Raw genomic sequence first — 24,053 nt, forward strand, 5'->3', positions numbered from 1 at the left:
ACTTATCTCCCTTTCTGTGAGCAGGAGGCAAGGGAAGGAGAACCCTGCATTATTGGGCCTTGTTGTCCAACAGGGACTGGGTCTCCATGTTTCTAGAAAGGTGGGACGCAGCCAGGCAGCTGACTCAGGGACCCCTCTGGGGACAGTGCGTGCTCAGCAGGGGAGGCATGCTCCTGCAGGCTTGACCTATGACCTGCTACCTGTCCCTCTGCCTTCCTGGCAGGTACAAAGATGGTGCTGACAGCCCCACCGAGGACAGCGAGAAGCCCCGCGTCCTCTACAGCCTGGAGTTCACCTTTGATGCTGATGCCCGGGTGGCCATCACCATCTACTGCCAGGCGGCGGAGGAGTTTCTGAACGGGATGGCTGTGTGAGTCTGGGGTGCTTGGTACACTGAGGAGGTAGGTCAGGGCCCCAGCAGCTCTGCTTCTGTCTGAATTATATATTTGAACTTTCAGAAGTTTTATTTGAAATAGGGTCTTATGGGCCCCCATACTTTGAAATCTACAACTTCACCATGACCCTGTCATGCCTGCCTCCAGTCCGTGGGGCCGTACCTGGACGGGACAGGCAGAAATGCACTGGCTTCCATCCTGTGGGAGAAAACTGCTCAGAGGCCGGATTTGATCTGGGGATAGAGCAGTGGTTGGGAGCTTAGGCTTTGAGTCTGCTCACAGGCCACACCCCCAACCCCAGTGCCAGTTTCTCAGGCCAGATGTGTCAAAGCCCTCGAGAGTGTCCTTTGACCTAGAGACTGAGAGAGGGGCCCCAAGGACAGCAGGTGTGGGATGGGGCAGAGTGAGATGAGTGACGGATGTGTGTTGGATTCCTGAATGGGAAGATGCTAGAGTTTATCAGAATTGAAAATGCGTATACTCTTTGACCTGCCATTCCTTTTCTGGGAATTTATGTTGGAGATATGCTTGCATGCATGGCTAAGATGTGTGCAGAAGAGGGTCCTGGAAGCATTGTTTGGAAAAGCAAGGTGCTAGAGACCACCCAGTGTCTACCAGTGGGGGCCCGATTGAATCAGAGTACAGCTTCAGTGGAGCCAATACAGTGTTCAGAGAACATGACACCCATGTATATGGTGGTTACCTTCGGGGTGCATGAGGAATGGTGGAGCGGAGTGTAGGTGGGCTGCTAGTTGAATATTAAAGAATAGACACCTACACGTACAGGTGTGACTATGCTTTAATTCTTTCGAGAGTAATACCTGGGTTGTGGATGGGCAGAGAAGCAGGTGGCTGGGAGCAAAGATAGAGTGCGGGTTCAGGGCTGGGCGAGAAGGCACTTTGCACTGTGTACATTTTTGTACCATGTTTTTTCAAAAAGTCAACAAACTGTAAAAACCAATGGAAAGGCATAGCCATATCTGGAAAGGTAGCCAAGTTAACCAGCAGGCGTGCGGCGGTGGGGATCACCCTGAGAAAGGGACGCGGCAGAGCGTTTGCTCCTGGCAGAGTCTCACCATCCTTTCTCGGCTGCCTCTTCAGGTACAGTCCCAAGAGCCCCGCCCTGCAGTCCGAGACGGTCCACTATAAGAGGGGGGTGAGCCAGCAGTTCTCCCTGCCCTCCTTCAAGATCGACTTCTCAGAGTGGAAGGATGATGAGGTAACCTCCTGTGCCTTTCCTGAGTTCCTTCCCCTTTGTGGGGGGCAAGAATAAGAGGCTCGTTTGCTCAGATTCCTCACATGGTCAATAAGCATCGGAAGTAGCTGCCAACCAAGACCTGTGCTCAGTCAGGCATGCACTGGACTGTGGGGTGTTGCTCGGTCCAGGTGTTGGCTGGACTGAATGACGGAGGTGGGATGGAACAGCAGCAGTTAGAGGCTCTGGGCACCATGCTTTGCGGGGCCGTGAGACTGCAGTGTGGCAGGATGCCTTTTACCTAGCAGTTCCACAGCTAAGGATGGTAATTTACAGGACCCAAAGGGTGTTCATTGCAGCTCTGTCTGTAATAGTGAAAATTGGAAACAACCTACATGCCCACCATGAGGGGATTACTTAGTTCACTAATGTTACAGGAACCACCCATATATATAACATGGGCACTCTAGTTCATGTCCATTATGGATGCTGGGCAGACTTAAAGCAGATGAAAGAGATCTGTGAATACTGTACATGCTGATGTGGAAAGCCCCTCTGGGTTCAGAGAAGAGTAAGTTGCAAACAAATATAGTATAATCTCGTGTATGTAGCAACCACAAAAATGCACAAAACCATTTCTGCAGGTACATGTATGTGTATATAAGTCTTGAGGAAAACTCGGAAAAGATGCCCATCAAGCCGAAGACAGTGGTTGTTTCTGCAGAGGGTCTTGGATAAGGAAGAAGGTTATATAATACACACTATACGTGTATAGTTGGCCCTCTACAGCTGCAGGTTCTTTGGTGGTGGGGGGGAACATATCCTATTCGATTAGGCCTATGCTGGGATGGTTGCTTCTGTTCTGAATATGTACAGACTTTACTTTCTTGTCGTTATTACCTAAATAATACAGGACGACAACTATTTCCATAGCATTTATATTGTATTAGTCATTGTAAGTAATCTAGAGACTGTTAAAAGCAAATTAAAAAAAATGAGAAGATGCGTGTAGGTTATATACAGATTCTACACCCTTTTATATAAGAGACGCGAGCATCCCAGGATTTTGGTATCTGGGGGGGTTCTGGAATCAGTCCCTTGCAGATGCCAAAGGATAGACCATACAGCGTGAGTGTTGACGCTATATACCGTTCTGAATTATTTAATTTTTTTTTAACTGGTTTATTAAGGTATAATTTATGTACTATAAAATTCACCCATTTTAAGTGTTAAATTCAGTGGTTTTTAGGAAATCTATGATCCCAACCATCACTACAGTCCAGTTTTAGAATGTTTTCATCCTCCTGATAGGTTCCCTCATGCCCATCTACAGTTAACCCCTGTTTCTCCCCCCGTCCCAGCCTCTGGCAACCACTAACCTGCTTTCTGTCTCTGTGGATTTGCCTATTCTGGACATTTTACATAAATGGGATCATATAATATGTGGTCTTTGGTGTCTGGCTTCTTTCACTTAGCTGCATTCTCTAGAAGGTAGTCGTGTCTTATGTTACTAAAATTCAGAAGGGGAAAGAAATGCAGGCAGCAGGGCTTGCTGTAGTTTAGGAAGTGGCCAGGAATGTTCTAGATCATGGGGTACATCAGCCGATGAAGGCCCTGCTGTTTGTTCCTGGCCATGTGTGCTTGCTAGTCAGGGTGCTTTGACTGCAAGCAACAGAAGTCACCTCTGCATCACTTGTGTGAGAAGGACAGGTCTTCTGAAGCAAGGACTGGGTGGTTGAAGTCAGAGGAAAAGCTGAACAGCAGATCCCTGGGGGCCCCCCTGCACAAAACCATGCCATCTGCTGCTTCCATTCCTGTGGGTGCACACTCCCAGCAGGTGCATCTGGTCCTGCCCACCCTCCCGTGAATGGCGGAAGAGCAGCTTCCCACAGGTAAAGGAGTTGGGATTGCAGAAAGGAACTGGGCAGACAAGTGGTGCTTCTGCCCTGGGGTGGCTTATGTGGTACCTGGGCCGGGGCTACACCTCAGTTTGGTGACTTCTGTCCCTTGGCATTTTGGCCCCAAAACAGATCCCCTGTGTGTCTGCAGATGTGCTGAGAGGCCAGCGGTTTGGGTTGTAGACTCCCAGTGAGGTCACTTCTCCTGGGGCACACCTGGGTCATAAACCAGTCTCGAGTACCACGTAAAGGCATCCCCTTTTTTCTCCCTCGGGGTGTCAGGGATCCTGCATCCCCAACTTGTCAGCGTGTGGTGAGGTGGGTGCGGTGGTGGGGGCACGATGGGTGGCAACTCTGAGCTTGTCCAGTGTTGAGTTATATCTCAGGACCCTGTCCTTGTCTTTGCCTTCTCTGATTATCACACATTATAATGTGTTCTTCTCAAAATCAACTCAGTTTTTATTACATGTATTTTTTACTGTGATAGAATACTCATAAAATTTATTATTAGTGACAATTAGTACATTCACAATGTTGTGCACCGTATGCAGTTTTAGAACATCTTCGTCACCCTAAAAGGAGATCCTGCACCCTTTAAGCAGTCACTCCATCCCACCTACCCCGTTACATGTATTTTTAAATAGAAACTTTATTAGCCATTGCAGTAGCTGGGAAACTACTAAGCTTGCCATAAATAGAAAGTTTCAGAGGTTAAGCTTTATGGAGAACAAAACAGTGTTATTACATCCTAGCATGATGTCATTGCCTCCTGAAGGGGATGTTGGCAGATGTTAGAGATGTGACACTCTGGCACCAAACTCAGATTTCTCCTTTACACCAGGCTTTCTCAGCCGATGCTGTTGACATTTGGGGCCTGGGTCATTCTCTGATGGGGACTGTCCTGTGCACTGTAGGATGTTGAGCAGCATCTCCGGTGGCAGGAATACCCCTCTCTGCAGTTGTGACAATCAAAGATGTCTCCAGACATGGCCAAGGTGTCCTCTTGGCTTTAGGCATCATGCCATTAGAGGCTTGGCCATCCACCTTTTTTTAGTCATTTCCTGCAGGTTTGCCTATTTAAAGGTTAAAACAATAATGTATACATGTTGTAAAATTTGCAAATTGCACAGAATTTATAAAGCAAAACACTCCCCAGTGAGTCTCTTCCTTCAGAGGTGACCACTTGGGGCGTGTATTCCAGACATTTTTCCTGTGTGCATTTGCTTTGTGTGTATACACACACACACACACACACACACACACACACACACACACACATATATGTATATATATATAGATAAAATATGTGTATTTTTTAGCTTATTTAAAAAAAAATAGCTAATTGAAATATAGTTCACATACCATGCAAGTCAGCCTTTTAAAGTGGACAATTTGGTGGTATTTACTAGACTCACAGAGTTGTGTAAACATTTTCATCACCCACAAAAAGAAACTCCTTACCCATTAGTAGTTACCCACCCCACCAATCCCTCACCCCCAGCCCCTCATCTGCTTTCTGTACATTTGCCTATTCTGGACATTTCATATAAACAGACTCACACTATGTGACCTTTTGTGTCTGGCTTCTTTCACTGAGCACCATGTCTTTTGGCTACTGGCTATTGTGAATAATGATGCTGTGAACATTTGTGTACAAGTTTTCGTGTGAATGCATGTTTTCATTTCTCTTGGCTACAATTTGCTTTAAATTTAAATTTTATCTTTTTCAGACTTTCTTTTTTTAGAGTAGTTTTAGGTTCACAGAAAAATTAAGAGGAAGGTATGGGGGAATTCCTTACCTGCCCTCCCCACCTGTATAATTTTTACTGAATCATATTGCAGACGTCTTTTCAGCTCAGTACTTACCTCCTTGCAGTTGGTGTGGCTTCTTTGCTAGTTTTCCCTACCAGTCCCCTCACGGGCTTTTGTTTATTTTGGTCAAAGCCACATCCCTTTCCTCCTCTACCCTTTGCCTTTTCCTTATTTCCTGGTACCCATCTGAGCTGGGCTTGCAAAGACCCCATCTGGGGGGCTTCTCTGTACCAAGATAGCTCAAGAGAGAGCCTGAGGGTACCAGGGTGCGAGGCCCCCACCAAGGCAGTGTAGGGGAAGAGCAAAGCGTGAGCCAGAAAGCCTAGGGGTGACTCACGCTGGTGTCAGCTGCCTGGCTCTTTCTTTCTCCTGACCTGGGGGGCCTTTTTTGCCTAAGAAAGCCTTTTTTCCTGCATTAAAAATAAACGTCTCTGTCAGCCTCTCTGCAGTGGGTGGAAGCATGCTTAGTTTTGGTGTGTGCCTTGTGCGGAGCAGGCATTTTGGGGGACATGGTCCTTGCTCCCTGGGTCACTCTTCCTGGGCCTCCAGGGAGCCTTGCCCTTCTGTGTGATAGGACTGGAATGGGGTGCTGGCTACAGATGCACAAGTGAGGTTACCAGAGGCATATGTGGGGTGGCAGCTCTGTGTGTGGAGGTTGTCCTGGCCGGGCACCACAAGGACAGTGCAGCATCCGGGCCCTGATGGCCAGGAACAGTTGGCGCTCCAGTCCCCACATCGTCTCCATCTCTGTCCCCTGGCCCAGCACTGGGCCAGCCAGTGTAGGTCATCCGTCGGAGTTTGTTGAGTCAGTTGAATGAAGATGTGTAGGGTGCTGCCCTGGGCTCTGTTGAGAACACGTGATTTGCAAGCTGAATATCAGTGGGAGGTACTGGGAAGGCTGCTGCAACAGAGCCTTCAAAGCAGTGTCTCTGTCAGGACTTTTTGCTTGTGAGTGACAGAAAAACCTCAGTCTGGTTAAAGATAATTGAGAATTTATTTGCTTAGATTTTGAAAGAGCTGGATGGCTTGCCATTTCCTCTAGAGCCTGTGTCATCAGGACAGGGTCTGCTCTGGCTGAGCCTGCCTTGCTCTCCGCCTGGCACTTTGCAGACCAGTAGCCGGGTCCTAGAGTGCTTGGCTGGACCACCCCAGGCCATATGCCTCCCTCTGTTGCCCCTGTTTGAGGCAGGCATGTGCCATCCTCTGGCCAGACCACAGGGACCAGAGTAGTAGAGAGGTCATTCTCAAACTTCCCCAAGGAAGATTGGACAGCTGCCAGCCGAGAAGGGTGCTTGGATGCTGGGCAGGTGCAGCAGCTGTCTGCACATTCTCTGTGGGGTTTGGACAGGTCTGGGCAGGGGGTCAGGCTGGGTAAGAGCAGGGTCTCAAGGACAGAAGTACCAGGGTGTCTAGGGCGGCAGTGGTGGCCTATCCCATGGACTGGGAGGACACAGGTAGGCGTGGTCTGGAGGTGACCCTGGCTCTGTCACTCTCTCCATGAAACATTGGTCAAGTTATGCTCTCTATGTTTTCCCATTTGTCTCCTGGAGATAGAAACAGTCTCTTGCTCTAGGGTAGCCATCAGGGTTCTATGAGGTCACGCATGCAGAGTGCTTACTTAGCTTGGGCTGTCCATCATGAGCCCTGTCTGCTGAGAGGACAGGAGGGGAGAAGGGCCAGTGTCCTTGCCTGCTGGTGGGGCCACCCCATACACCTCTCCATACATACTGCTGTCTGTTTTTCCAATACCAGCAAAACAGGACTGTCAGCCATGCTGAGGTGGCACTCAGCATGCATGGCAGAAAGACAGTACGGATTACTTGGTGGCTCCACAGTGCACCCAGTCAGCCACATCTGCCCCGAGGATTGTGTTCCAGCAGCTGGCTGGAAGCACAGGGGACGAAGTGCACAAAGCTCTGCTCCTATCCTGCTCTGTCACCTGAACGGCGCCCCCTCCTGGGCTTAGTTACAGCCCTTGGAAGGGCAGCACTTGTGCATCACACCCAGCATGGTCGTCACCAGGGGAACTTTGGGATGGGCGTCAGCAAGGTTGTTCTCTGTGCTTTCAGGGTGGGGAGAGCAGGCAGGCTTGCAGAGGAGCCCTTGTCCCCTGGATAGCTGTGGATGACATGTAACTCCTGAGTCTTGGGTGATCACCTTCCTCCACGGTCATCTCAGAGCAAGGCAGGGGCTCAGAAAGGGGGTCTCTCCCTCCCACAAGTCCAGGTTTCTGCGGTGTAGCCCTTCTACCCTGAGGCTGCAGGGAGCGTGAGGCTTGGTGGGGTCCTGGGTGAGCCTGGACACATCCCACATGCCCCCCCACCTCCCCTCATGCAGCTGACATGCGTACATATCCCCACTAAGTCCTGCATTCCGGGGGTCCAGGCCTCTGGGAGGTCCTCCTGGGCCACCTCGCTTGGTTCCCACTGCCTAAACACATGGAACTTCGAGTTGCTGGTGCTCACTGTGTATTCTCCAAGACACCACGCTCAGAGCCTTTGCATGAGGCAGAGCTTTTATCCTTTTACAGATGAGGAAACGGGCCTGGGTTGTGGAGCTAGACTTGAACCTGCCATTTCTCTGTCTGACCCTGCCCTGGCACCTGGACCCCTCCTGGCCTCTCCTGTTCCCCGTGTTGCCTCCCACTGACAGCCTGTGACCCACAGGCCTCCCTTTCAGGCCTCCCCCGTGCAGCCCCTGCTGTGGGTGTCCTCAGCTGGCCACCTCTGTCCCGTGAGCTCAGCGTGACCTGACCTGAGGCCCCCACTGGTGAGCAAATACGAGACCACACCACAGTGGACTCCTGTGGGAAGGAAAGTGGCCTTCAGCCGGAGAGCAGCAAAAGCCACAAGGGGTTGGAGCTGGAGGAGAAGGAAAGTGACAGGAGGTTTATCCTTGAGTTCAGACCAGCTGCGTGGTCTCCTTTACTTCCCTTCCGTACTTGGTCGACACCACTCCAGGTGCCTTTCTTTACAAGGTTAAACGCAGAGCTCCCATGTGACCCAGCACTTCCACGCCTGGTCATACCCAGGAGAACTGAAAACAGGCCCAAAGAGATGCTTGTCCAGCATTGTTCATGGCAGCACTGCTCATGACAGCTAAAGGTCTCGTCCATTGGCAAATGATTGGATACAGCATGTGGTCTGGCCATACAGTGAAATACTACTCAGTCTTGAAAAGGAAGGAAGCACTGACATGCTGTCAGGTGGGTGATCCTGGAACACATGCCGAGTGAAAGAAGCCAGGTACAAAAGACAAATTCTGTATGATTTCATTTCTATAAAATGTCCAGAACAGGCAAGTCCATAGACAGAAAGTAGAGTGGGGATTGCCAGGGCCGAGGGAGGGGGATGGGGCTGATTGCCTAATGGGAACAGAGTTCCCGCTTGGAATGACGAAAACATTCTGGAAATGGATGGTGGTGATGGTCGCATGACCATATGAATGTACTTAATGCCACTGAATTGAATACAAATTAGCTATTTTAATCATTTTTATCTATTTTACTACACACAAAAAACACCCAAAAGGCACCGCCAGGCCTCTGTCCTTTTTGCCATTTTGTTTGTCCTCTCCAACTCAGTCTGACTGGTCTCTCCTCTTTTCCTCAGTTGAACTTTGACCTAGACCGGGGAGTGTTTCCAGTGGTCATCCAGGCAGTGGTGGATGAAGGAGATGGTGAGTGGCCTTTCCTCTTCTGTTCTCCCATCCAGCGTGTGGACCCTGCGGGAAGAAGCCACTTCTCCCCTCAGTCAGCAGGGAGGCATTTATTCAGAAGCGATGGACGGTGTGGGCTCAGCCCACTTAGCAGGTTTAGGGCCCTGGGACTCAAGTGCTAGGCTCTCCATCTTCTCTCTAGGGCCCCCTTGTGGTAGAGCCTGGTTCTCACTGTGGTAACAGTGGCTAGAGATGCCTCTGATCTGGTGTCCACTCCACAGTGGAATGATGGAGACGGTTAGCAGAGCGCAGCAGGGAGTGGGATGGGCCTGTCTCAGGCCACGCTGATTTCCTAACCAGTCCGGCAAAGACTGCTGGGTCTCCCCGCCACTGCTGTGGGCTACACGCCCCCAGCCTAGGATGTGGATGGTGGAGCCCTGCCAGGGCAGGGCTTGTACCCAAGCCCACTTTCTCAGTTTAGCAGCACTGCCTAAAATGTTCCTCCATGTGCAGAATGAGACAGCAGGTACAGAGCCAGCCTCAGGCAGTTTGGAGTGGCTACTTTGAAGGAGGGGTGACGTGTGGGCTGGAGGGAGGCAGGGCCCCCCAGGCAGAGAACGTGAGATTAGGATGAGCCCTTTGAAGGGTTCTGGACTCAGCCCATAGGAATGAGGAGGAGAAGCTGGGGCAGGGGCAGGTCAGTGTTCTAAGCTCGCTCTCCTCTCTCTCTCCGGGCAGTTGTGGAGGTGACTGGTCATGCCCACGTGCTCTTGGCCGCCTTTGAAAAGGTAAGTGCTGTCCTGCCCCTTGACCTGGGAGCGATGGGCAGAGGAGTGGTGTTTGAGACTAGAAGTCTGAACTTGGGAGTCACGCCTGGTCAGGTGGGCTTAGAGCCAGAGGCCCAGGGCAGACGAAGGTTCCCCAGTTGTTCCAGGCTCCAGGAAGATGATGTGTTTCCAGAGGCTGGGCCTTGAGGTAGAGCATTGCCATCAGGAAGCTTTTTAAAGGACACATAGTGTTTGGTGAGGGCATGTTCTGGGGAGACCAGCCCTCTGGGAAGTCCCAGTAACCTGCCAGCTCAGGGGCTGGGATCCCCATGTGGAGGGCTCTGGTCAGACCACTGTTCCTCTGGAATGTAGAGGAGTCATCCAGGGCCATGGCCTTTCCCACCAGGCCCAGTGGCCTGGGTGTCTTCAGAATCTCTCAGTCCCCACCTGGTCCTCAAACATTCACAGGTGATCCTGTCCTGTCTCCAGGAGGCTGCATCTCCCGGTTCCTCGGGGCTGGGCAGACCTCCCTCCCCACTGGGACCTTGCTGACCTCCAGGCAGTTATTTGTTGCACTCACTCATCAGATGTCCATGAGGGCAGGGCTGGTCCCGTGTATGTTACATCCTCAGCGCGAAGTAGGCACTCTGTGAATGCTGGTATTGTGGAGGAGGGTCTGCCACCTGCCTAGCACAGCCCTGGACTCTCTGTGAGTGGCAGAGGGAGGAGACACCCAGACTCTTCTGAGGGCCCTGAGCCAGGGACGCCTACAGATGAAGAGGCCGTTTACATGGTGGGAGTCACTTAATATTACCTTTAGCATTACGTGTATTCAAAACTCAGGTGTTTGCCCCTTCTTTTCACACAAACTCGAGTCCCCAGGTTCCCCAGCTGTGTGTTTTTTGGCCACGTTTACGGGGTGCAGTGGGGATATTGGCTTTGGTAGTGCAGATGGTCAACCTCACTACTGATTAGGACATTGCGGGTTCTAGGGATCGTCTTGCTCACCAGTCACTGCTGGTTGTGGGAGCCAGGCAGTCCTGTGCGTCTGTCCACACAGTGATTGAGTGCCTGGCTGTGTTAGGACAGCGTCCCTGCTCACTGAGACCTTTGCTGGAGGTAGTGGGGTATGTCACTTGTTTGAAAATGCCACGGCTGACATCCCCTACCCCCAGTGCTCTATGACATTGGTTGGCACTCTGCAGTTGCACAGAGTTTCCAGAGTGTCCTATGTAGATGAAGAGCAAGGATCCCTTGAGGAAACTATGCTCAGGCTGCTTGTTCTGGAATTCCCACCATGCCTGGGCACCCTACAACCCCCAGCTTCCTCAGCCAGTTGTGTGTCTGCAGCACTGAGAGCCCTTTGTGCAGGGCCCAGCTTCTTCCTTTAATCTGGGTCTTTCCAGACACTCCAGGAGTCATGTACCCAGGGCTGAGGCCTGCCTGGCCTATTTGTTGAGTGTTCTCCCTGGCCTCCTGGGGCTGTGGTGACGCCGAGTGCCCCAGGCAGAGTTTGGCCCTCTCCTCCTCCAGCTCTGGGCTTGCCAGCTGTGTGTGCATGTTCTTGTGCCGTCTTTGAGAGTAGACCAAGCCCTTCGAGGGCTGCAATTGGTGTCTAATTCTTGCCATCCACGTACTGCTTCTTGACGTTGGGGAGGCTCTTGTCCATCATCAGAACCTGGCTGATGGTTGTAAATTTGAATGTGCTTGAGAACTACCTGGGGCCAGTTGGACTTTGCAAATCAGGGTGAGATCCCAGAGGAGGTATCTTTAGAAGGTGCTCAGGGTAGTGCTGAGGCCAAGTCAGAGGCCACATTTGAGAAACCCCGGCTTGGCTCTTTAGTCATCACACAGCCCCTCCTTTTCCGGCGATGAACGTGGAATGACCGAGGAAGACCTTCAGCAGGCCGAGCAGTGCCCGTGTGGTCGAGTTAACCTTTGTGTCTTTCTCCCTGCAGCATGTCGATGGCAGCTTCTCTGTGAAGCCGTTAAAGCAGAAGCAAATTGTAAGTCTGTCAGAGGAAACGCGAGCCCTCTCGATTTAAAAGACACGTGTATACGTACAATCCAGTAGTCTTGGTGGATTATTCTCCCTGCCCACCATGGTAGCTGTTGAGGTAGCTGGTGACAGGCCTGTTGACGTTTTGTCATTGCTCTGGGCTCTGGGAAGTCAGGGTCAGGGTCATCGGGTATGTGCGTGTATACTGCATACCCACCATGTACCAGCATTGACTGTTGTAGCCTTGAGTCTTATCCAGCACGAACATAGCAAGCTTTCGGTAAATGTTTGCTGAACGAATGAATGGATGGAGGTAGGAAGGAAACAGGAAACTAAGACTGCAGCCTCCCTCCTCCTCCTCCTCACAAATTACGGAGTATACCTCAGTATTGGGCAAAGATGATGGACTTAATCAATTTTGAGAGGAAAAATGGAATACGTGGGAATAAGTGGGAGCTACAGAATAGTACAGCTTTTCTTTGGGGTCAGTAATTCCATGTTCCTACACCAGGAACAATTATTCCTGCTGGCCTCCGACACTGAGAATTTAGAGGATGGGGTCCCCTGAGCTGCACCACGTTGGATTTTGATATTGAGACTGATTTCAACAATGGCCATAGTGGGATCTGTTTCTAAAGCCATGGTTAAGATTATCCTTGTATGTAGCTGCTCAAGTGCATAAGCCACAACCTGGGAGTGATGTCGGTTAGTTTTTTAAACCAGGGAGTAGGGAGAACTGGCAGATCCAGCCCCTGAAGGTGGCAGGACAGCTAGAGACTCCAGTGATGGTCAGAGCACTTGTCCCGGGAGAGCTGACCAGCAGGACTGTGGCTCTCAGGAGGGGTGTTTATGGCCCATGGAACTGTGGGAAACAGCAGTTTAGACCACTTTTGAATGTGGCTAACATGAGGCCTGACCCTGGTCACACTTTGGGGCTGGTGACAGGTGAGTTCAAAGTGATCTTTTCTCCAGATTAGGGATGGTAAGATGGACAAAGGGTGTGGTTGCTGGGCCCATGTAGGGCGTGGCTCCAGGTCCTCTATGGTGGGCAGAACCACTGGGCCCCCCATCCTGCTGCCCTCCTGGGCTGGGTAGGTAGCAGGTTCTCCCTATCCCTGTCCTGGCGTTGGATCCACTCCCCAGGTGTGGGACTGGACAGAATTCCCAACTGTATCTGCTCCCGGGACCCGAGCCTGGCATCTGGGAGGCGGTATTAGGCCAGGTGGATGCAGAGGAGCCCTTGAGTGGAGCCGGCAAGTGCCCAGATGCCTTTCTGCTCTCCAGGTGGACCGGGTCAGCTACCTGCTGCAGGAGATCTATGGTATCGAGAACAAGAACAACCAGGAGACAAAGGTATGTGCTGGTGGTGAGTATGCCCTGGGCCTCCAGGCCGGCCTCACTCCCCAGCTTCCTTGCCACGTGAATGGAATTAGGCTCATGGGAGTGGTTTGCCTGGGGTCCCCCAGCCATGGCCAGAGCCCCGCAGGTAGTTTGGTCGATAAGCCAGTTCCCTTCCACAATTTCTCCTGGAGGCCCCAGACTCCATCATTTTTTATGGAATTTTTAAGAGTTAACAGAGTCTACAGGACATTTTGTTCTTTTTCCAGCAAATTCACTGGCTTGTTACTATCACTGGGCTGCTGGCCATCACGTCAGCCAGGGCAGCCTGGGCCCGCGGGGTCCCCTCTTCCCTGATCGGGCTTACCCAATATTGCCTTGGCCTTTCTATTCTCACAATCAGCAGTTCACTGCCTCCTGCTGGCTTTCTCCTCCCCAGATCAAGCCCCTGCGGTTATGCGCAGGGAGGGATGCGCCTTCCTATGACTGTGACAGAAGCAGGGTGTCCGACAGCTGGATCTGGCACAGCCAGGGAAGGGTAGCAGAGAACTGTGCCTTCGTCAATGTTTTTAAAGGCACACTGGCACAAATGAAACTGCTGCTGCTTTTTAAATCTCCAGAAGTTTCACACCAGCTGGAACAAGCCAGAAGCAGGAGGACAGGGCCGTTTGGCCAGGCCCCGAGCCTCAGAGGAGCAGTCTGCCCAGTTTGTGTGTTTTACACAGGTTGGCAGACTTTCTGTAAAGCGCCAGATAGTGAATATTTTTGACTTTACTGGCTCCGAGGGTGTCTGCCACATCTATTCAACACTGCCATTGTAGCATAGAAGCAGCTGCAGGCATTATGGAAACAAGTGGGCAAGGCCATGTTTCAATAAAACTTTATTTACAGAAATAGGCAGCAGACTGTAGCTTGCTGATCCCTGTTTTAGAATGTTGCTGTCTCTTGATCCAGATACTATTTTTGTATTCCAGAAACTGCCATTACTTGATGAAAATATTTCAAGCAAGTTAGACTTGTCTGATTTGATTTTGTTTTTTGTTTTAACCAAATAAATGGGTACTTTCTGGAAGACATGTTCCATAATGTGGCATCTTTTCCACATTTTGTCTTTGATTCTGAAGAATAAAAAGACACCTGAATTCCTTGAGTTGGGGAGTGGGGGTGGGACCACAGAGTCTCCTCTTTGCTGTGGGGTGGGCACAGGCTGCATCTGAGCCTGGCCCAGCAAGTGAGACTCTGGGCCACGTCTCCTGAGGAGTCCTGCTCCTTGGGGACCTTCCTCTGCCCTCTTGGGCTTCCTTTTGCCACAGCATCCCCCTGAGGAAGTGGGGTATGACCAATGAGGTGGCCAGGGACAGGAACACCCCTTTCCTGCCCCTTAGCTGGCCCCCAGTCCCTAGCTCTCGGGAGGCCGCTGACCCTTGGGTCCTCGATGTCCCTGCAGCCCTCAGACGAGGAGAACAGTGACAACAGCAACGAGTGCGTGGTGTGCCTGTCGGACCTGCGGGACACGCTGATCCTGCCTTGCCGCCACCTGTGCCTGTGCAACTCCTGCGCTGACACGCTGCGCTACCAGGCCAGCAACTGCCCCATCTGCCGGCTGCGTGAGTGGGGACTGCCGCACCAGGGCAGCCGGGGGGCTGAGAACGACAGAGGCCGTCAGCCTCCCACTGGGTGTACGGCAAATTGGAACTTGGTGGTTAACTTAGGTAGTTACTACCCACAGCAACTACATGGGCATATGGATGAATCAGATCCCCCCAAATCTGCCTCCAGAAAGTTAGACTTCCAGAACAGATGGCCAGGGCAGGTGTTTACAGTGAAATTGGAACTGGACAGACATTGATCAGTGAATTAAATCCTTATTTTAAAGGTTATGTGGGAAATAATAGAAAATTAGAGTGAAATGGAGAGGGTGCTATTCAAGGAATTAAATCTGGTTTCCTGGAGCATTCCAGATTTTTTTTTTTTTTAGTCAAAAGCCATCATGTTGGCTATAATTCTGAATAAAATACTTGTTTTCCAGTAGAAAGAATCTAAACGTTTTTGGGGTACAGGTCCCACTGGGTCAACATGAACATTAAGTGGGTGGGAGAGCACCTGCCTGGAGGGTCTGTGGGACATTTTCATTTAGTAGGTAAGTGGTGGCTTTTTAGAATACGGCTTTTCTGCAGTTTTACTCCTCGGCTACTGAGGCTCCACTCCTGAGCTCTGAGGCAGGACACCTGGTGTCATGCTTGCCCTGTCACTATCTTCGGACTCAGAAAGAACCTGCCCGAGGTTGTGGCTAACAAGGGGCAGAGGTAGGATTTAAACTAGGGTCCGGCCCAGAGCCCACACTCTTGCCCCCGCTGACCGGAACTGGCTGCACCAGGGGTGTGCCTGCACAAGGACCGTAGGGCAGGTTGGCCATGCGGAAGTGGAGGACAAGGCCACGTGGCCATGTGGTCTGAGAGGTCCAGTGCCTGGAAGGAAGCCCCAGCCTTGACGGGACTTGGAGGCTGTGCACTGGGCCCAGAGAGATGGGCAGCGGGGCTCTGCCCAGCTCAGTCAGTACAGCATGGAGGGCAGTGGCCTCTCCTGTCTGGGGGACAGGCTGGGAGCAGAGAGGCAGGGAGTAGGGGCTGGGGGGCCGGGGTGGTGGCAGGATCCTGAGCTGGAGCTGAATTGCAGCCTCCCCGGCTCGCTCCAGCCTCCTGGGCATTCTTGGTGCAGCAGCGGCCCCAGGGCTGGTGTTTGTAACACTTGGGCTGGCAAGATGGGCCAGGGCCTGAGGCCTGAGCCAGAGGTGACTGCTGTCAACCCTGGGGACTCAGTCGTTGCTCATCTTTTGAGAGGGTGCAGCTGATAACGTTTGTGACTCTTACGTGTGTGCCCTGCACTTTTTATTTAACTGCGTCTCACGAATGTTATCCTTTTGTGAGTGGAACTGACACTACAGGGTGACCGGTAGCCTGTGTCCCAGCTTATTTTCCCAGCTCCCTGTGCTGTTTCTAGTTTTCCCCAGTGTAGATAAACATTGTGCTGTCGTGAATGTCCGTGTACACACGCCTGCCTCCTGCCCGTTGGTTGCTTCTTCCTTGGTATAGCTTCCAGGAAGAGACCTGTGGTGTCCAGGAAGCACCGTGTGCTTCCAGCTGGATGGCAGTTGTAAGTCGCAGCCACGTTCACTGTCTAATATACAGTACGGAGTGTAGCGGGTGAGAGGCCTTCTACGCCATGCTTGCTGCCCCTGAAAACTCTGTCCGAGCGGAGACAGGCCATCCTGGCCTCTTTTCCTGTTGGGGATATTTCGTCGTGACTCTGTTCACCTGATTTGGAAACTTGGCTTGTCCCAGGACTATTGTGGCGTGGGCGGGTGGTCCCTGGAGTTTGGAGGGTCTTGGTGGTGCTGGAACCAGCCCTTGCCTGACACCAGCCCTTGCTTTCCTTCCTTTCTGCCACAGCTTTCCGGGCCCTTCTGCAGATCCGGGCAGTGAGGAAGAAGCCAGGCGCCCTGTCCCCTGTCTCCTTTAGCCCTGTTCTGGCCCAGAGTATGGACCACGATGAGCACTCTGTAAGTGCCTCTTTCTCCCTGCATTGGAGGGTGTTGTGGCGGAGAGAAGAGGGGGTCTGGAGGAAGCCCCCGCCCACTCTCCAGGGCCTGACAGGTGTCCAGATGCTTCCAGGGCCTGCCTTTGTGTCTGGCTCCCGGTTGGACTGGGTTGATCAGCCAGGCCAGAAGGAGACCACCTGGGCACCCTTGGGGCAGTCAGTACCCAGCCAGGACCCAGACTGTCTAGATAGCACCTTCACCTGCTGGCTCTGTGGTCCTCTGTCCTCATCTGCCCAGCGTGGCCCCACAGGTGGCTATGAGGCCGAGTGGGGTGATATAGGCTGGGCCGGTGAGCTCCAGTTGCAAGGATTGCTGGCAATGGCAGGTGCCCCTTCACTGAGCTTGAGCCATGGTGTCTGTCACCGTTGCTCTAACAGGTGAGACAGCTGGGGTACTCTGTGGGTCTTGGGAAGTGAGGTGGCCTTCAAAGAGTGGCTCTTAGATGCCCTCCGTGCGTTCCCTGCCCACCCTTCCCCAGCCTGGGCGCATAGGAGGGCACCTCAGCAACTGGCCACCGCCCTTGCTCCCTGAGAAACTGTGAGGTGGACCTTGCTGCAGGCAGACGAGGGGAGTCAGACTCTGGCTTTGGGGACCTCGAGAGAGATGGGCAGAGACATGAAGAGAGAGACACACACAGAAAAACAGAGAGATATATGGGCAGAGACAGGTGCCGACTCAGACGGGCAGAGACATGCGGAGACATGGAAATGCAGAGAGAAGGGGAGAGATACAGAGAGAAACGGGGAGAGACAGATAAAGGGAGAGAGTGATACAGAGACAGAAAAGAGACACAGCAGGGAAGAGAGTGAAAGGGAGCTACTTGGAGATGGACAGACAGGGAGAAAGATGGAAAGAGACATGAAGAATGACAGAGACAGGGATAGGGCAGAAAAGAGGACAGGTGGGGGAGGAAGGACCAGGGAGCAGGTTGGGACAGGCCCGGGTCCCGAGTTCCCAGATCCCAGGAGGCTGCGAGTGTTGTCTGCTGCGAGACTGTTTCTTGGCTCTCGACTGAGGTTGTTTGGACTCAGCGATTCTTAGAGAATCACTGAGAAAAGGACCCAAACCCTCTGATTGGCACCCTCCAGGGTGGGCTCCTGCACCGGGCTTGTGGGTGTGATGTGTTTGACCCACACAGTGTTTCTGAAAATTGGGCCAATATTTAAAAGTCTGGAAATTTCCCTGAAAACTCAGATTTCTGGCTTCTCTTTCAAAGTCTGAAGGTGTGGTCTTGCAGCTGGCGCAGAGGCACGGCTGCCCCTGGGGGCAGGTCCCCGTCGCCCCTCTTTCTCTGGGGGCAGCCACACTGTTTTACCTGTGGACCCTGTCAGCACAGGGCCAAGGACTCGGAAACGAAGCCCTCCACTGTAACGTTGGACTCGATTACGGGTGCTGCACTTTTTCTCCAACAACGTATTTTTGGGGGAAAGAGGAATAGCACTTACGCATGTTTTGCCCCTGGGAACAGAGGACCCTGGCTATTTCGCAGAGGAGCAGCTGCTCGGGTGGTGGGGTTTTATTGTCGTTTGTGTGTTGTCCTCCCGGTTTTTGCCCCAGTGTCTGAGGGTCAGGCTGGATCCTCCTGTGTTTGTCCCCCCTTATCCTGAGAGCTGAGATGCTGTCCATGGTGATGCTGTCCATGGTGCAGGTGGGCTGGGGCTCAGGTGGTGACCCAGCACCTTCTTCTCTGGAGGTTAAGATCTCCAAATAAATGGGTTCTTCTCTGCTGCATCTCCTGTACAGGCCATTTCCACATAGTACCACAGAGAGCCCGAATTAGGCATTTTCTTCATGGAGTCCATTAAGATCATTGCAGAGTGGGTGATTTGGGGCTGATTTTTCTCCCCAGCCTCTGTTAGGACTTAGATATAGGTGATAAGTTTATGAGGCCGGGCCAAGCCTCATGGAGGTCCCTGGGGTCTGGGAGTCCCTTCTCCATGCCCAGCCAGGCCCACTTGTGAGGAGCAGCCGGCCACTGTCACACTTCCCTACCCTGGACTTGCTGCTCAGGGAGACCCAGACCGTGGGTGGGCATTAGGGATGGGATCAGGCTCTAACTGCAGCACGGCTCCTGGAGCTTCATGGATGTGCAGGCCCAGCCCAGACCTGCGTTTGCAGGGCCCCCGCAATTCACTTGCATGTAAAGTTTGCAGAGCACTGGGTCAGTGGCGCTTGTGGAAGCCAGCAGATGAGACAGACCCCACCCAGCTCCAGGGCCATACGGGGGGGGTGCTAGTTGTAAAATGTATGATTTTTATCTTGACAGTGTCCCTTTAAAAAATCAAAGTCGCACCCCGCCTCACTGGCCAGCAAGAAACCTAAAAGGGAAACTGTAAGTGTGTTTGGCCCTGTGGCCACATCTCTGCCCCTCACCCTGATTATTAAGCCAATGACAAGTACAGGAAGTCATTTTCACCCCAGGCTGACGTGTTTGGTTAATTTAATCTGTCAAATCCACTCTCCCCAGTCCCGGCGTCCCTGCCCAGGAAGGGAGTTTTGTGGAACAAGCAAAGCTCAAGGTCTGTTGGCAAAAAAACCAGTCTCGTGGGTCCTCGCTGCCCGGCGACATACCGGCCTCAGGCCACCCCTTCCCGCCAGCTCTGCTTCCGCCCGTGGTCCCCATTGCCCTTGTTTCCCTTTTTTTTCTTGCTGGCAGTGGAACGATGTTGGAGGTGGAACTAATGTGGCTGCTAAATTTTGCAAATAGCATTCCTGGCGCTTGCTTGTCATCCCGCATCCCCTGCCCTTCACCCCTTGGGTTTTAGTTCTCTGGGCCAAGGACTTGGTTTTCTTGCATTTTCCCTGCATCTCAGGAAGCAGGCTGGGGGCCAGAGAGCGTGTGGCAGCCAGGCTGGGCCTCTGCTGAACCCTGTGTCCCCTTGGTAAAATGTAGAGGTGGAAGTCACTGGAGAGTCAATCTTGAGATAGGTATTTTCCTTTTTGGAGGGATGGGGGGGTTCAGAGTAACTGTTTACCTTTAAATTGAGGGCACATTGGGAGCAAATGCAGGGCGCTACTGGTTCAGGTGACCCAGGGCCCCAGGAAATGCTTGCTGAGGGCAGGAGGTGCCCACCCTGACTCTCCTGCCTTCCCTGTGGTCCTAGGGTTGCTCTGCTGCCTGCCCGAAAGGCAGCCTCCACCTTCCGGTGGATCGGGCCAGTGGGAGGAGTTTCTACTTTGGAGCATTTACCTTTCACTTTATCTAATAAGAATGAGAGCAGGTGGCTGCCCCGCCCCATAGGGGCCCAGCACTGACATCCCCCAGCTGCCTTCTCCCTTCACCTTTAACCCTAAAGCGAGACTCAGCCTGTTGATGTGATCTGCTCCCCGCAAGGGGGAAACAGTGGTTCTGAACCAGGGGGCCTGTGAGAATCACCCAGAGCACACATCACCCCTTGGATGCCCGCCTGCCCCAGGTGCCTGCCCAAGGTCCACGGAGGATCTCGAGCTGGGCCAGATCCCTGTGTCGGGCAGGGCTCCCTGGGGGACCAGGTCCTCCCTGGTCTAGAACACACGTGGTTCCCACTGGTTTCTCTCGCCTCTGGCATGGCTTTGCTCTCCACCTGCTCCCGAGTTCTCCTTTCTCTCACTAACCCCTTTCTCACTCTCCATCCCTTGCCAGGCAGGAACAGAAAGCCAGGTAGGGACTGGCCAAGGCTGGGGGTGGGGTGGCTCTTCCGAATGCCCTCTCTGCCTTCATCCTGGGCATCAAGTGGGGCCTCTGGGTGTGCTGCAGCTGATGGCCGAGGGAGCCCTGGGCAGGATGTCTGCTGCTGCTCTGGAGTTCTTGGCGCCCCCGAGGGAGGGGGGATTTAAGTCCCTGGAAGATGGTCCAGACAGGAGATGGTCAGGAAGCAGATTCTGGGGGGTAGAACAGGGCAGTAGGCAGTGGGCAAGGAGCCCGGCCAGCTTGTCCCTCACCCACTCTTGTCCCCGCAGAGCTCTGACAGCATCCCCCCTGGCTATGAGCCCATCTCCCTGCTTGAGGCACTCAACGGCCTTCGAGCTGTCTCCCCAGCCATCCCTTCGGCCCCCCTTTATGAAGAGATCACCTACTCCGGCGTCTCAGACGGCCTGTCCCAGGCCAGCTGTCCTCTTGCTGGGCTTGATCGCATCATGGAGAGCAGCCACCAGAAGGCCAAGCCTCGGAGCAAGTCCCCCGACAGGTGAGGCTGGCGCCAGGATTCCCTGTGGGGAAGGGTGTCTGGGGACCCACCCCCACTGCTCTGTGGGCCAGGGTGAGGGAGGCGTATGCTAGCGGATACAAAGCAGTTTTATTTGTAACTTTAAATAGTTTTATAACGTGTTTCATTTGGTGATTTGCCAGAAAGACTCACAGGACCAGTAGTGGGTTAGGCTCATGGTCATGGCTAAGGTTGTTCACAGCAAAGGCAGCAGGGGAAAAATGTGTCCGTGGAGGCCAGGGGCGCCGGTGTCTTCCCTCTCCCAGGCTACGCAGGAGCAGCACACCGCAGGAGTGTGTGCAGTGTATTGGCCCAGGGAAACCGTTTGGGTTTCAGGATTCCAGGATGTTCCGGTGGTTGGTCATCTGGTCACATCCTGCTGTGAGGCCAATGATGGCCACAGTAACCCAGCTGCAATGAAACCAGCTGCACATCCTCCACCTTGTTTATGCCGGACGAGCTGAAGGGCAGGGCTCTTGCTCCAGGCCATCATCATCACTGACATAAGGAAACTTTGAGGGCCGCATGCCCAAGGGCCAGCCAGTGTGGTCCATCGTGATTCCCTTGGACACTTGCGAGGCTCAGATGACCAGCCCTGCGTGTTAAGTCTTCACATGTGTACTGGTGTTTTTTTTTTTTTACTAGAAATGTATAAAGAAGGCACAGGTTCTGTAAAACCAGCTGCAGCTTCAGGCAGAGTCACTTCAAAAAGAAAGAAACATGGAGGTCTCTCTTGCTGCTCGCACGCCTAGCCCTCCCACCCCAAGGGTGTACCATCACAGTTCTCTTCTTCTGGAAGTAAAAGGCCGTATTTAGGTCTGTGCCAGCACACAGGTAGACAGCCTTCGTGTCCAGCTGGCTGGTGTCCTGCTGGCACTCTGCTGGCGTGCACCCCTCCCCAGGTTCATCTGTTCCGAGGACCCTGGCACATGTCTGCAAGCTCACCCCTCCATAGTATTAGCTTTGGCGGGGTTAGTGTTTCTTATCCACTTGTCTTCCACCCCCATCTTCTCTGCCCCCAGCACCCTGCGGTCCCCATCATCCCCCATCCATGAAGAGGATGAGGAGAAGCTCTCCCAGGTCTCGGATGCCCCTCCCCTGCCAAGCGGGGCCGGGCTGGTGCTGAGCAGCTCCCCAGAGGTGAGGTCCAGCCCCGGCTTGCCCTCCTCAGTCCTGCCTACCTGAGATCTGAGTCCCTACTGCTCACCTGTTGGCCTCCCAGACCTATGGTGTGGCATGCCCCAGGCCCACTCTGCCAGTCCCTCACTCAGTAGCCTTGGCTGGGCTGTGACTCCCCCCAGCCCCAGTGTCCACATCTGTGGGGTGGGCATGGGCGAAGGGGCTGTGTGTGAAGTACATGGTAGACGCTGGCATGTCCTGGATGGGCAGCTGAGGTTCGCCCCATGCCCTCCCCGGCTGCCTGCAGTTGGGTCTCCTACAGTCAGCAGCGGTCCTGGGTCAGCACCAGAGTTCCAGGCTCGTTTTTCCTTGTTTCCTAGAGTTTCCTCACAGAGGAGATTGACGAGACTTCGTCACTTAAGCAAGGTAAGCCCTCTCTCTCCCGAGGGGCAAGGTTCTGGTACTCGCTGTCTGAGCTGGGCAGAGGCTTCCAGTTCAGCTCTCCTGGAGGTTTCTCAGAGCATTTTCCAGTGTCCTCCAGGGGACCACACACACCGCTTACTACACGATGTCCCAGAAGACAGCCCGAAGCCACTCCTGGTTTTCCCTCCTGCCCTGCAGTGTTGCATAGTAGCTGTTTATTTCCCGCCCGGATCATTCTGTACTTGGTCGGCTCTCCACGCATGTCCTCCTTTACAGCTGCCCAGTCTGGCCTTGGGCTGTGCCCATTCCTTGGGGTCGTCATCCTGACAGTGCCTGGAGAGACCTAGGGTCTCTGTGTGGGTCTTGGGCCTGCCACAGCCGATGGCCAGGGAGTGGGCGCAGGGCCGTGCCAGCCCCTCTGCTGGCTTGGGGAGATGCCATCCCTTTGCTGTCCCGGTTATTCCTTCCCCATATTGAACAGGTGAGGAAACTGAGGCTCAAGGTTGGTGTCGGGGAGGCCAAGGCCACTTAATTTAGAGGTGACAGAGCCAGGAGGTGGCCCTGGCTGGCTCCCAAGCCAGCAGTGTGGTAAAGGCCCCCCAAATAACCTGCAGCTGCTCCTTTGCTGTGACCCCTCCTTGCCAGGGGTCCCCTGGCCAGCATTGTACTGTGGGGACCCACGTTCCACCCAGGAGCAGCCCCACTACCACATGTAGGTGGGGCCTGTCTGTAGGCTGCTGGACTGGGGCTCTTGGGCTTGGGTGTGAGTATGGGCACCTAGGGCAGGGTGCTTGGGTTAAGGGTGTCTGTCCCTGGAGGCATGGTGCCGTGCCTTCCTGCCCAACATGGCGCAGGGCAAGCCCCTCGGCCTGTCGGGCCTTGGCTCCCCCACCTCCCTCAGTGTTGGCCTCTTCCTGCCTGTGCACAGTGGATGCTGGGACCAGATGGCCCCCAGCCATGCCCTGTCACAGGGTCCAGGCCCCTTTTGGCTGAGGGGACCTCCCCCATGAGGACACCCTTGGCAGCACTGAGAATAGTTTAGGTCCATGGCTGAGAGCTGATGTGTGAGTGAGCAAGCCACATGCAGAGGGTCCCCCACTGCAGTATCTGTGCAGGACCCATTGCAGGCACACGTGGGCCAAGGACTGTCACCTCACCTGCTCACCCAGAAAGATAAACAGGAGACAGTTATATCTATTACCATTTTATCTTGTTTTTTAAATGTGGGCATATAATGTTTTTATGATAAAAATAAAAGCCCCAAGTGGGAGGTGGGGGTGGTAGAAGGAAAGAGAGGAAGGATAGGAATGTCTATCTCTAGTCCTGGGAGAGCAGAGGGGAGTCGGGGTGGGGTCTGGGCCGGAGCCCAGGCCTACAGTGGCTGTCGTGCCTTCAGGGACAAAAGATGGGCTCTCGGGGCTCTCTGCAAGAAGGACATCCAGATCCACCCCTGCCTCTTGTGAGGCCCTGACCTGCCCCCTCTCCTGCAGGGAGCCGAGTGCCCTCCATTGAGAATGTCCTGCAAGATGGCTGCCCCGAGTCCTGTGGCCGCAGCCAGCCTGCCGACATCTACCTACCAGGTAACAGCACTCAGCCTGTGGGGTCTGGGGGCCTGCCAGGCCCGGGGGTGGTCCTGTGACTGTCCTCATGAAGCTAGGGGCCTGCTGG

At 53.4% G+C, this 24,053-nt stretch overlaps 1 protein-coding gene across 4 annotated transcripts in view; it reads left to right on the top strand.

Annotated features, from left to right (window-relative positions):
• MGRN1 (mahogunin ring finger 1) overlaps positions 1-24,053 on the top strand; it is a 46,816-nt gene that overhangs the window by 16,865 nt on the left and 5,898 nt on the right. For 2 of the 4 annotated variants that reach the window (XM_039885236.1, XM_039885237.1), the window contains exons 4-16: positions 224-370; positions 1,497-1,614; positions 8,912-8,978; positions 9,696-9,745; positions 11,683-11,730; positions 13,008-13,076; positions 14,509-14,668; positions 16,511-16,620; positions 18,926-18,991; positions 20,599-20,825; positions 21,866-21,983; positions 22,343-22,388; positions 23,876-23,965. In XM_039885236.1, coding sequence (XP_039741170.1) covers positions 224-370; positions 1,497-1,614; positions 8,912-8,978; positions 9,696-9,745; positions 11,683-11,730; positions 13,008-13,076; positions 14,509-14,668; positions 16,511-16,620; positions 18,926-18,991; positions 20,599-20,825; positions 21,866-21,983; positions 22,343-22,388; positions 23,876-23,965 — 1,316 coding nt within the window. The remainder of the gene's footprint in view (positions 1-223; positions 371-1,496; positions 1,615-8,911; positions 8,979-9,695; positions 9,746-11,682; positions 11,731-13,007; positions 13,077-14,508; positions 14,669-16,510; positions 16,621-18,925; positions 18,992-20,598; positions 20,826-21,865; positions 21,984-22,342; positions 22,389-23,875; positions 23,966-24,053) is intronic. The other 2 variants (XM_039885238.1, XM_039885239.1) reach the window with 1 other exon arrangement.

This window comes from Pteropus medius, unplaced genomic scaffold, assembly GCF_902729225.1.
Source record: "Pteropus medius unplaced genomic scaffold, Ma_sr-lr_union100, whole genome shotgun sequence".
In the NCBI taxonomy this organism is placed as follows: domain Eukaryota; kingdom Metazoa; phylum Chordata; class Mammalia; order Chiroptera; family Pteropodidae; genus Pteropus; species Pteropus medius.